Below are 12045 nucleotides of genomic sequence, written 5' to 3'. Positions count from 1 at the left end.
GTTTTTCATATCTATTTAGCCTCTCTCATGTCGACTTGAGATCAGCTTTGCATGAATGAGCAGGTGTAGAAAAAAAGAGGTGAACAATAATCTCATTTAAATTTAATGGGAAAACAGTAGAAACATAATTTTCTCCCAAAATGCCATGTTGTTTTCAGGGGCACAGAAGATCATGATTGTAGTGGTCCATTTTAATTACACAAAATCTTTATAAACACTATTTTTTCCTTTAAAAAAGTGTTATTTTACATAGGTGGGTTTTTAGGATATTTTTTTAATTACTTTCCTATGACTCGCGTTATGCAGTGTTATTTTGCAGGTTTTTTATTCTTACCTACAGACATGAATTCATAGTGGTAGAAATGTGTTCTATTTCATAGACTTGGTACTTCGTTGAGACATTCATGCTCAAAATATACTGAACTTGTGGACCACCTTGCTCCCACAACTTTGGTCAGCAACTTCAACAATAGAAGTAGAGTAGAGTACAGTAGAAATGGTAGCTGTATATGAATCATAGAAAGTATGCGTGAAAACTTTAAAACATTGTGTCATGGTCATAAATGGAATTTTCAGCCAAAAAGCATGCATACACACCTTTGCCAACAATATGATAATATCTTGTGCACATAGTATAAATGTGTTTGTGATGACCTAAAGTGAGGAGTTATTGTGTTCTCTTGAGGATGGGCAGAAATGATCCTTCCTGCACATTTAATTTGTTATCTCCTCAGCAGGCTTGCAGCCTCAGGCTAACTGAAATGGGAAATTAATGACACAGAGGGGAGTGCACTCGTTGCTCGACCAACCCACAGGCCTTCAGATAAATAGCTTTTAACACTGGGATCAATAATGTTAACTTGTGATTAAATAGATTATTACATTCAAAATTAGCCACCCCAGGGGGCAAACACTTGTTTATGAAAAGCCAAAGGGAGAGCAGTTCCGCTTTCTTAGTCTTTAAGAATTCTTGAAGTTTTTCTTTTACTTTGTTACATTCTGCTCAGGCAAAATTTTGCTTGTATGTATTTACATATAACTGAAATAATCTGTTGATGAGTAGACGGTATTTGAGTCAAAAGTCAATGGTTTGATACATAATTCACATTCAAGGGTGATGCATATTTCACCACGATTGTTTTAATTAAATTCATTTGCATTTTGTATTACAAATGATCTCAAAGTAAAATATGAAATCATTAGTTAATAATTTCTGACTGCTCCACTTATTCTTCAAGTACCAGAACACCCACACTTCATTTGTTTAGTGTGGGCATAAATGTGCGCATTGATGTGTAAGAGATTGTCAAAAACATAATTTGTCAAACATTTTTAATGTTCTGGCCATGGAGATCCTCACAAGCAACTTTAGTAAGTAAACTTGTTGAGAAATTGTTCTCTCATTAGAGGATAATTTTAGTCTGCAGTGTCAAGTTCTAACAAACTGGCATTCTCTGTAGTAAATAGTCAGAATGCTAAATACTAAAACTTCCTATCCCAAGGGCTCAAATGCAGCAAAACAACTTCTGTATCGTTGTTGCAGAAAATAAACGGATTGGTGTGCCATATTGGGAAGTTTTTTTTTTGGACGATAGCTGGTGGACTGATAAGTGGAAGATAGAAGTTTTACACTTGGCCGGAGCATATCGGTAATAGCTCCAGGAGCAGCGGTGTATTGACTCGAGTTGAGTACTCGGAGGAGAAACGAGCAGTAACGTTTCTGTTTGAATGCTTGAAGATGGCAATGGGCCACTCTGCAAAGAATGCATGTCAGGGAAGACCAGATGCCCCAATTACTGAAGCTGAGAGTTCAGGCCCACTTATCAGTTACTTATGGGGAAGGGGCAGAACACAATGTAATTTTAACCCTTTTCTTCCCCCAAGTTTGAGACATGAATGACACACAGGGGAAGAAGTGCTGCAATGGCATTAAAGTTGCACACAATGGGCTCTGCCACTCCAATGCCGGTGGGGAAAAATTGATTTTGAGTCTCCTTGCTCGGACGTAGACGAGACAAATCAACTAATTGGCTTTCAACACAAATGCCCCATGAACCCCTGCATCCATATCTTCTTCTTTTCTTGATGTCTAATAACCTGCTGCCAGTAAGGGGAGGGTGTGTACTTTTTACTGAGGTGACAGACACCAGTGCATGTGAATGAGACCACAAAATGAATAGAAAGTTACATTGCATTCCACGTAATAACAATGAATGAGACAATGTGTAGCTGTGAATGCAACAGAAGCTTTCAAGTGCATATATTAATGATTCCTTTTTTCTAGTTAAACTGCAAATATTAGAGTCAGCATTTCATCCTTGTCATTCTTAAGCATGCTGTCCAGAACTGCAGCCATTTGCACTTTTTCTAAGCTTTATCCGCACCTAGTTATTCTAAGATCTGCTGCTAAATTTGTCCCTCATTCCTCTCTTTCTAAGCTTAAGCCGTCAGCCTGGTAATGCAGCTTCAAGAGCACATCTCCTGCTAACTTATTTATTTATATTTGTGTCTGCTTTTGGTTGAGGCATTGCACAGCATGAAGTGAGAAGCATTCCCTCACCCACAGCTTAAATATTATTGGTTGCTTATCTGTAAAGTCCCCTGTTGCCTGGCAAGGTGATTTTGCCACAGAGCAGTTTGCATACACAGTATGTAAAATAGAAAAATTATTTGACTATAGAGGTTAGAAATGCGTCCAACTTCAAATCATTGTGACAGTGTAGTGCTTTTAGTCGGGAGGAAAAATTGCATATTTGTTTTGACCTCTAGCTAAATGACACATGAGCTACATGTGTTTAGTGATATTGTTTTTCTCTCCAAAAATGCAAAGTAAAACAGCAAATTGAAAGTAAGTTTTACAGTAATGTACATGCAAGAAAGGAGATGACATTGAATAGGTTTTGCTAAAAGTGAGAATGGTGTATATTTAAAACATTTTAGGCTCTCCACTTTAATCACATCATCCACTGCCAATAGTTAACATGACACATAACCAGGAAGAAGTACACTAAAAAAATAAATGGCATAACTATGTTTTTATTTCTGTTCAACCCACTGTTACCTTAGAGGTGATATTTGGGTAAGAGAGGGATGTAAGGTGAAGCACCAGGCTGATCAGAGTGCCCCGAGACTACAACGGCAGGGATGTCATGATGCGTCAGTGAGAATCATGTCATGTCTGGCTTCCAGCAAGCCAGAGACCAGTTTATATAATAGGATGAAATGAAACACAGCAAAAGGGATTTGGTGTTTTGCACTCTTGGAAACAATGGTGGCACAGGGGTATGTTGTGTATCCTGTAGGCCATGGAAGTCCAATTGGTCCTTGAGGGCCAGAGTGGGTGCAGGTTTTCATTCCAACCAATGTAGATGATATATTTTTACCAATCTGGTGTCTTGAAAGTTGCAGTCAGGTGCTGCTGTATTCAGAAGAAACCTGTGAACTAGTTCATATTTAAACATAATTACATTCTTCCCAAAAGGATGTAATTATAGTACACCCCTGCACATTGAAACATTATTTACTAATTCACTGCAACTGACGAATACAGCAGACGTGAAATTAAACCACGAGTAAAGCTCTTGGATCTTATTAGGGAGTTCTTTGAAACCAGGATGATTTGCAAAGTGGCATTAGGAAGATCATTTTCAAGTGATTAAGACGGGGAGCCAATGAGAATCTTATTTATTCAAAAGCCAGGTGTCCATTTCTCCATCAATGATTGGGAACTGATGAATTGCTTCTGTGCAGCACAATGAGTCGTCTTGCAGTTTTATTTAGAACTAAAGGTGCCTAAAAATTGTTTTACTGTACATTGGTTCTAGGAAAAAATCATTATTGGGGTATGAGAATTAGGGGTTAGTATAAATTATAAATCTAAATTAAATTATTTTCAAGCCTTTTAAGTTTCACGTCCAGCCACCAAAACAATGATGGTCTTGTCTTGATTTAAGGTGAATGTAATAAACAAAGTAACTTTAATTAATGGAGGAAATACTTTTTCACTACAGAGAATAATGTGTTAGAGTAGTTAGATATGTTTGGACTTTCTTTGATTGTTCAACACTTGTGCAGGGAAGGTTGAGCATAATTATTCTCTACCAATCAGAAATAATGAAGTATGAAGGGTAATTGTTAAACAAGAGGCATCATGGGAATTCTAACAAGATTGTACCTGACACATGTGATGTGTCTGAGGCCATGCGTTAGCACGGATGTTCGGTCAGACACACGCGTACACATACACAAGACTAGCAGATTAAATCCTATTAATTCAAACTCAATGCCCAAGTGACATCTCCAACAGAGTAATGAGAAATTTAGCAGGAATCTGAGGCTGATTATCAACTGCAAATTTGCTGTAATGCCAGTAATCAGAGGAGATGGTGCAGTGGAGAGAGATGAAGGGATGCGAGCCAAAGCACTAATTGCAACTTGTTTCCTGCCATCTTCTTTACATGACAATACTATCAAGGGCCAAGGACATTTAATTTCAGTGCAAGGGAAAGGAGTTCCAGTTTAATAGATTTTGCAATTAAACGATCAGTCCACCTTTTTTGAAGAGTTCCCGCATGAATAAACATTATTATTATTATTATTTTTTTACCCATCACTGCTTTTAAAATGTTTGTATTATTTTATTTTCAAGCTTTTGCAAATAGCCCTCCGTGTCAAAGGGGGAGTCATCTAGTCAGTAAAATGATAATCGCCTCATGATATTCTCGTCTGCCGAAGTGTCAGAGGGTTAATCGTAAAAATTCACTTATCATCTTCCAGGAAGAAGTAATTAAGCAATGCAGGACAAACTCGTATAATTGAGGGCAAATAATGAGAGATGCACTTTTTGGTTGTGGGAGGGGGAAAGTCGAGAAGTATAATGGAACCTGTAATGGAAAAGCATGGTACAACTTAACAGTAAATAGAGCAGAAAAAGTGACTAAAAAACACCACTGTGTATAGTAATTGATTTTATTTGTTTTTTAAAGCCACATTATTATCTGTGTTTTTATTAATCTTGATAGCTTGATGAGACAATCATATAAAAGCAAATAGTTTTTCCAATATTGTTCAGTTGTTTGCTGACACAACTGTCAGTCATTTTGCTAAACATCATTGGCTGAATTTCCAAATATATTTAGAAATATTAAAAGTTTTAGCTGACACGGAGCAGAGTTATACCTACACAATGAAGTAACTTTATCCTTCTTTCCTTCATTATAGCTGTGAATTGCTTTCATAATGTTAATATGATTTTATTTGATGAAGTTATATCACTACAATTTAACTTGACTTAAAGACCATCCATATACATAAATTTACAACATTTTATTTTTGTGTTACATCAGATCATTTGTCTTTATGACAGGATTATTAACATAAGGAATATCAAACTTACTCTTTGATTGCTTAAGATCCTGAGACAAACAATGCTATTGCAATCATAAACCTTACAAATACTTATACATAATAAGCTAAGTGGTGATTGACATTTGTCCTTGTTTTGTCTTTTTCCTGTTCATAACTATTAGCTCAGTGTCCAGATCTGCTATGCATTCAGCTCCATCTTGGCTTAATGAACACTGTGCAAAACGAGAGGTATTATTAGAGCTATTATAGCACAATCAGAGAGCATTTTTCTTCGGTGCGTTTTCCGCATGGCGAGTGCATGAATACAGCGAGTCAATACAGCAATGCAATCAGCCAAAGCGCTGGTGACAAATGCAGCATGCCAAGCGGTGCTCACTGTTTAACACAACGTATAGGCTGCTTAGGCCTTGCTCAATTTATCGACTTCTGCAAGAAATCAACAGTGGCAAGCAGCTTAGTGGCTCTCTCTTTCCATAATAGACTCCATTCATACAGGCCTTTTATTCTTCACACTGCAGTAGGTGATAAATGGACATAATGTCTGCCAGCCTTTGAATTTGCACCTTGTTGATTTTTCTTTTCTATTCTCTTTCCTGCTTCTTCCTCATTTCCTCCTTTCACTTGTGATCCAGGCTGATATACAGTATATCCTGATGACATAGAAATATTCAAAGTAAATCCAGTCCTTCAAATGTAACCTGCTAGGTAATGTAGTAATGCTTGTTTCACTGTCAGATGTAGAAACTTAACCTATTTTTAAAGATATATTGTAGAGAGAAAAAAAACACTTTGTATTTTTCTGTGTAACAGTTTCCAAAGGGGTGGGATTCTGTAAATCTCCAGTGATCATAATCTTCTGTGAAGATGCAGAGTAGTAAAAATGTACTTTATTATGGTTGTAAATATATACTTGCTCTCCAGAAGTCTCATATTGGTAATACATGACTTTATCCTCAAAGATAAGATGCTCCCTTAAGGAACATAATTTATCAGCAGTAGTGAGCTACACATTAGGGTGAGGATGCTTGTGTGTTGGTTCAGATTTGTTATATGTAGTACTATTTTCTTCTTAGGTTTTTTTTTCTCTCATGTTGCAGAAGATCTGAGGGTGATCATGGAAATTAGCAGATTGCAAAGAATCATAGTGAAACCCAAGCAGATTTTAGACAACACAATTTTCATTGCAAAGTTCAAATACCTACCAGACAAGTGATCAGGTACACATCAAAATCAAGAGAACACTCGCCCATTCTTGCCATTGTGCCCGTATCTTCCGTGATTAATTCTGAGCGCATCCCATGCCATATTCTTACGTTTGTTCTTCTTATAAGCTGTTTGAGTAAAAAATGACTTAAATTGATTAAGTGACGCTAATTGTGCGAAAGGGTAAACCGAGCAAAGGAAAATTGCCCACTTTTTATCATCAAGTATCCGTTAAAGAAACAAACAGTGAGTAATGAATCCAAATGTGAGCAACTATTGAATTAAGTCATTAGGACTCACTTAAACTGAAAGATTCAAACCAATGGTGTTTCAACACCATATTAGTGTCAATGTGATGCTTAAGGCTGCGAGTCTCCATGTCAACACTGTGGAGAGAGGATAACGTGTCTGTGGGACAACAGAAAGTCAATATCAATGTTGACCACAAAATGAACATGGAACTTAATCCTATGTCCACACCTGTGATTCACTAAATCACATTTTCTCCCATGAGCTGCTGTTCAATTTATAACTTCCAAAAGCCTCCCTTTGAGGCAGAAGGTGTTAATTATTGGTGTTTGCGTACATACTTTCTGACTGTATAGGCTTAAGCCATGTTGAAGACTTTTCTTAACTTGTTTAAAGAGGCTGCAATTGTCAAGTGTTGAAAAATGTATGAGCGCTCAGGAGGAGTTGAGGTGATGAGCATCTCTTCATGTCCCTGACAAATGCGATTAGAGAGAGCTGTTTATGTTAAGTTATAATATCAAGCAATGCATTGGGGAAATTGAGGGCTTAATGTGCTGATATTTCATGCAGATTCAAGGAAGATCCAGGATAAGACGTAAGCTGAGTGATTTGCTTGGAAATCATTCATCTCTACTTAGATCTGTCTGCGATAATGCAATTCAATTTTTACCATGATTTATCAGCGCAGCAGTTCCAAATGATTAGCAATTAATCTAGAAAGCTGTTGGCACCCTCTTTGTTAGTTATTCAAATTTCTTAGCAGCTATTGTAAATATTTTAAATACCACTTATTTAAATTAAGCTCTCTTCCAACATAAAGATCTAATAAGAGTAATACCTATCATGTTAGAATTGTGATATATTTGCAGTTGTTATGAAATCAAAATGGTTAACGTATATTCTATATACAGAAGAGCACACTTTCTTAGCCAGAATGGGGGAAAAAAAAGCTCATAACAGCAATGAGATGTCATGAACAGGTTTGCGTGTCCATCGAATGTTGCCACTACGTTGACAAACCACAGGCGTTGTTTTCCTATATTGTGTTCTCCCCCCATTTCTCTCTCAGCGGGTCACTGGCCTGTGGGTAGAAGGCCTCAGATGGTTAATTATCTCTTGTCTGAGCCATGATCGTATCCCCTGGGGTCCAGCAGCATAACTTGAACATCGTCTCACTACACTCTAGGCTGTCCAACAACCTGGTTAATAACGATCCGTGCAGCTGCCAATCTGGCTGAGCTGTGCTATCAATATTCTTGTCTGAACAACAACATCAATTAAGAGACAGGGATCTAAGTGTTAAGGCTTAAGACACTGGACAAATACCATACCATGGATTGTAAATGGCACATATGACATCATATCAAATAATTTTAAGCTTCGCGTGAAAAAAAAAGCCAATGTAAAACAGGCTTAGTTTGCCAACACAGATCTTTTTAGGGGGAGGTTTGAAAATTGGAGACACCCGAATCTTCAAAACAAACGGAAGCACACTATTTCACAAGACTGACACTAACAATACATGCAGTCTTTAGAAAACCCTCCATCACTGTAAGTAATGTGTCTCCACTGATTGTAGTGGTGCAGTAAATGTACTTTCTGTTGGAGAAACGTTATATTATCGTTTCAGTTAAAAGTCTTGTGTAATTGGCCCCTTAAAGGTTGGCAACCGTTCACATTCACTCCAACGGGCAATTATGGAGTCTTTGGTTTTCCTTACACAACTAAGACCATCATTTTTCCTCTGCTGACCAAATTGAATGGTGACTTATATGTTGATGTTTTACCAGGTAGATGATAAGAATACTCAAATGTTCCTATTACATATCACTATTTCCCACAGCTTTGAACAGATTTAGTTTGTGGATTTTTACAGGCTAATGTCTTTTGGTGTAATAGCAGTATACTTTGTTCTATGTACATCCAAAATGACAGTGGTTAATCATTGTTAGCTAATAATAGTGGCCAAAATATAAAAGGAAAAGTAACCAATACTCTGGCCAGATAGAATTGTCTGATAGAGGAAAACTTTCCTTGTTGGAGTCTACAGTCCCGTAAACTTATAATGGTTCATTTAATGGATCTTTTACTAAATTTCCACTCCTCCTTTTACTGCATTGGTCGGAGTCTTTGCAGTCAGATACGTGAAAGCAAAGATCCAAGTTAGAAATACCTGCAACTGGATTGGATGACACCGACTCAGTGCCTTTCTTAATCATGCTGAACAGCGGGATATGCCTCTGAGTCCCGCTATGTTAATGACGGCAACAGTGGGAACAAGGAATGTGACAGAAGGGGCTGGCTGAGAACCCCAGGCCCTACATTTCAGGTCAGGGTTATTATTTGCAATTACCCTGATTACTGAGCCTTTCATTTGAAAGACTAAGGTGAAACTCATTTGTTCTTCCTATTTTTACCAATCAATGCATTCATATTTGAATAAAATATATATAGAAATATTACTTCCCCGAGAAGTATTTTTACTGCACTGATTGCAGATGACTTTGTCAGCACTCTTGTCAAGGTAGGGCAGCCAGAACCATTTTAGTGAAACATAGCTGGCCCTATTTACATTTATTAGAAGCATTGCCCTACTTACCGTATGCCACACTCAAGTGTATGTCATGCACTGAATATCTTTTGCTAATACACAGTGCTTATTGTAACAACATTGCTGCAAGATGCATTGTCCCATAGCAATGGAGTTAGCAAATTAGTTGGATTTCACTATTCACGTTAACCTTTTTTTCTTCATGTTTGAAAGCAGTTTTTATTTTATTTTTTTATGAGCTGATAGAATTAATGTGCTGCAAATCACAAAGGCAGGTCGGTCGTCAGGATTTTTATTCTTTCAGTATTCACCATGATGGGAACAGCATCACAAGGTTCTTTCAATATAAATACCAGCCTTCTTCTTATGATGCGACCTGGACATGAACTTTTCGGTATCTTTGGGCACCAGATGCAAAATGTTTGAAATCTTGCAGCAGGGTTTTCTCTGTTCCTTATGAGACGAGATTATTCCCTTCCACCCACACTGCACTTAGAACCCCAAAACCTCACCTTTTATCTTGCCATTTAAAATTAATCAAGTGTGGCTCAATGATTACTTTACTTTACAAATGCAGCCTTCAACCTCCTGTCGTCTTATTACCATGAAACTGTATTGAGAGACCAAGCCATCGCCTACTCTTTTGTGCCACTGTAATTAAATTCTTAATTTTGGGTGGTGAGGAATACTGATATGACAGTTCAGACCTGCTATTACCGGATGTACATTGTTTTGTGGGAGAAGGTGAGGGCCAAAACTCAAGACAATAATAGTGAACCCGTCCAGTTAGCATTTACAGTCGACAGGCGGTAAATGAAATGAGACTTACGCAAGGTCACCGTATCACTTTTTTTGTTTTCAATTTCACCCAGTCCAATACTATGGGAGATGAGGCAATGCTTAGTGGGCCTGTCAGTTACACTAAAATTGAAGGTCTCTATTTGATCCCAATCAGTCTGCAAGTCTATCACATTGCAGTTAGGCCAGTGTCATATAATGGTAGTTACATTTCTGTTAAAAATTTTAATTCAAGATGTGTATTTCCCTTACTATGTTTTTGACAACATATACTGGCTCAATAGATATTAACACCCTGGAAAAGCAACCAAGGTTAATAACAGTTCGCCAAATGGGCGTTGTTCAACAGTTCATTTCTCCTGTCTATGGTCCAGCATGTATCCGTGGGTATAAACTGGTGCTACTCAAACAGAAGAGCAAGCAGAGACCATCAGTAAATCCCTCATAACCTTGTCAAGGTTGAGCTTTAAAGATAACAAGATTTTGTTTCGATAGTCACAACATAGATAAGAAATACACATTTTATAATCAAATATTGATTTATTTTTTTTCTGTCTTTTTTTTCAGCAAATTGACTTTTGCCAGACTGACAAAATTATATTTCAAAGAGCAGGATGTCTGTTCAGTTTTGACTGAATAAAAAAAATTATATATTCACAACTAAAACACGGGCACTAATTTTTAAAAATCTCATAGTCTAGGGAAAAAAAAGTGAAGTGACAGACAGCTTTGCAGTAGTTAGTATACTTTCTAAATCAATGTTCTGTTTAAACTGTGAAATGCATATTGATTTAGCTGACATTAGTTTAATGTCAAATTGTATTTGGTAAAGGTCATGTGGGAGGTATGAACAAATTATTTGACGGTGTCCGAATGATTTTCCATGATCACTTTCGTATTTGTCATAATTATTGAATCCTGTCCCGGTCGGCAACAAGTTTTTACCTTCAATCTTGAAAAATAATTAACATTTTTTTCCAGGCTTATATAAATGAATAAAAATTGGTTTGTGCTGGGGGATCAATAGTTCAGAAATGTACCTGCAAGTCAATGTTGCAGCCTAAAAAGCTAACATTTAGATGTAATTATAGAACCCTGAAAATGTTGGTTGCAACTACATTTCTTCCTCCTGTCTGTCTCCTTACTAGAAGCACACAAACACTCAACAGTAGTTTTTCCAAAAGGGCATGTGACAATTTGTGCATGATGCCACAAAGTTTGAAAGTTTTGGCTCCAACACAACCGTGTTTATCCTTACAAAAGCACCATACCTAAAGTCAGAGATTGGACAACAAAGAATGAATTAGAAAGTGTTCAAAAATTGGAACAAACAAGCAGATATTAGGAAAATCCTAGTTAACTAATTCTGAACACAGATTGGACCTAATTATGCATGCACTGCTAGCATGTCCAGCTGTTGGGAAAATATACACTGATGTTCATATACACATACACACACATTTCTTGCCTCCATTGCTGAGATTGATTTACCTTTGTGTCCTAGACCTATCGTTATCATGGGCCTCTCAGACAGGCCTGCCATGATAGCTCGGGGAAAATGGGACAGAGGTGGCAGCAAAAACCTTAATGGGGAAGAGCTCCTTATCACCAATGGAGAGATCAATCATTCTTTTGCTAAGAGAAGAAATATGGAAGACGATGCAGAAGTCTTTGGCCTATTTCCTGACCAAGGTAAGCAGTTTTTTCTTAAGAGAGGAGCATACAAGTCTTTGCAGATAAAGAAGAAACAGAAATATGTTAACGATTTGGCCTGGCCAGAAATATTCTTTTCCCAAGATAGTTTTACTTTTACTTCAAATAACTTGACGGAAATAGTTTTTCTTCAAATTTTATCATTGGATTTTATGTCATTTGAG

General features: G+C 37.2%; 1 protein-coding gene across 1 annotated transcript in view; it reads left to right on the top strand.

Annotated features, from left to right (window-relative positions):
* The window catches only part of adarb2 (adenosine deaminase RNA specific B2 (inactive)), a 135429-nt gene that overhangs the window by 12469 nt on the left and 110915 nt on the right, over positions 1 to 12045 (top strand). Inside the window, exon 4 of the mRNA XM_077735895.1 lies at positions 11673 to 11860. Coding sequence (XP_077592021.1) covers positions 11686 to 11860 — 175 coding nt within the window. The 5' untranslated portion in view covers positions 11673 to 11685. The remainder of the gene's footprint in view (positions 1 to 11672; positions 11861 to 12045) is intronic.

Source organism: Stigmatopora nigra, chromosome 16 (assembly GCF_051989575.1).
Source record: "Stigmatopora nigra isolate UIUO_SnigA chromosome 16, RoL_Snig_1.1, whole genome shotgun sequence".
NCBI classification, from domain to species: Eukaryota; Metazoa; Chordata; class Actinopteri; order Syngnathiformes; family Syngnathidae; genus Stigmatopora; species Stigmatopora nigra.
The sequence above is the reverse complement of the archived record's forward strand: the minus strand, read 5'-3'. Positions and strand labels throughout refer to the sequence as shown.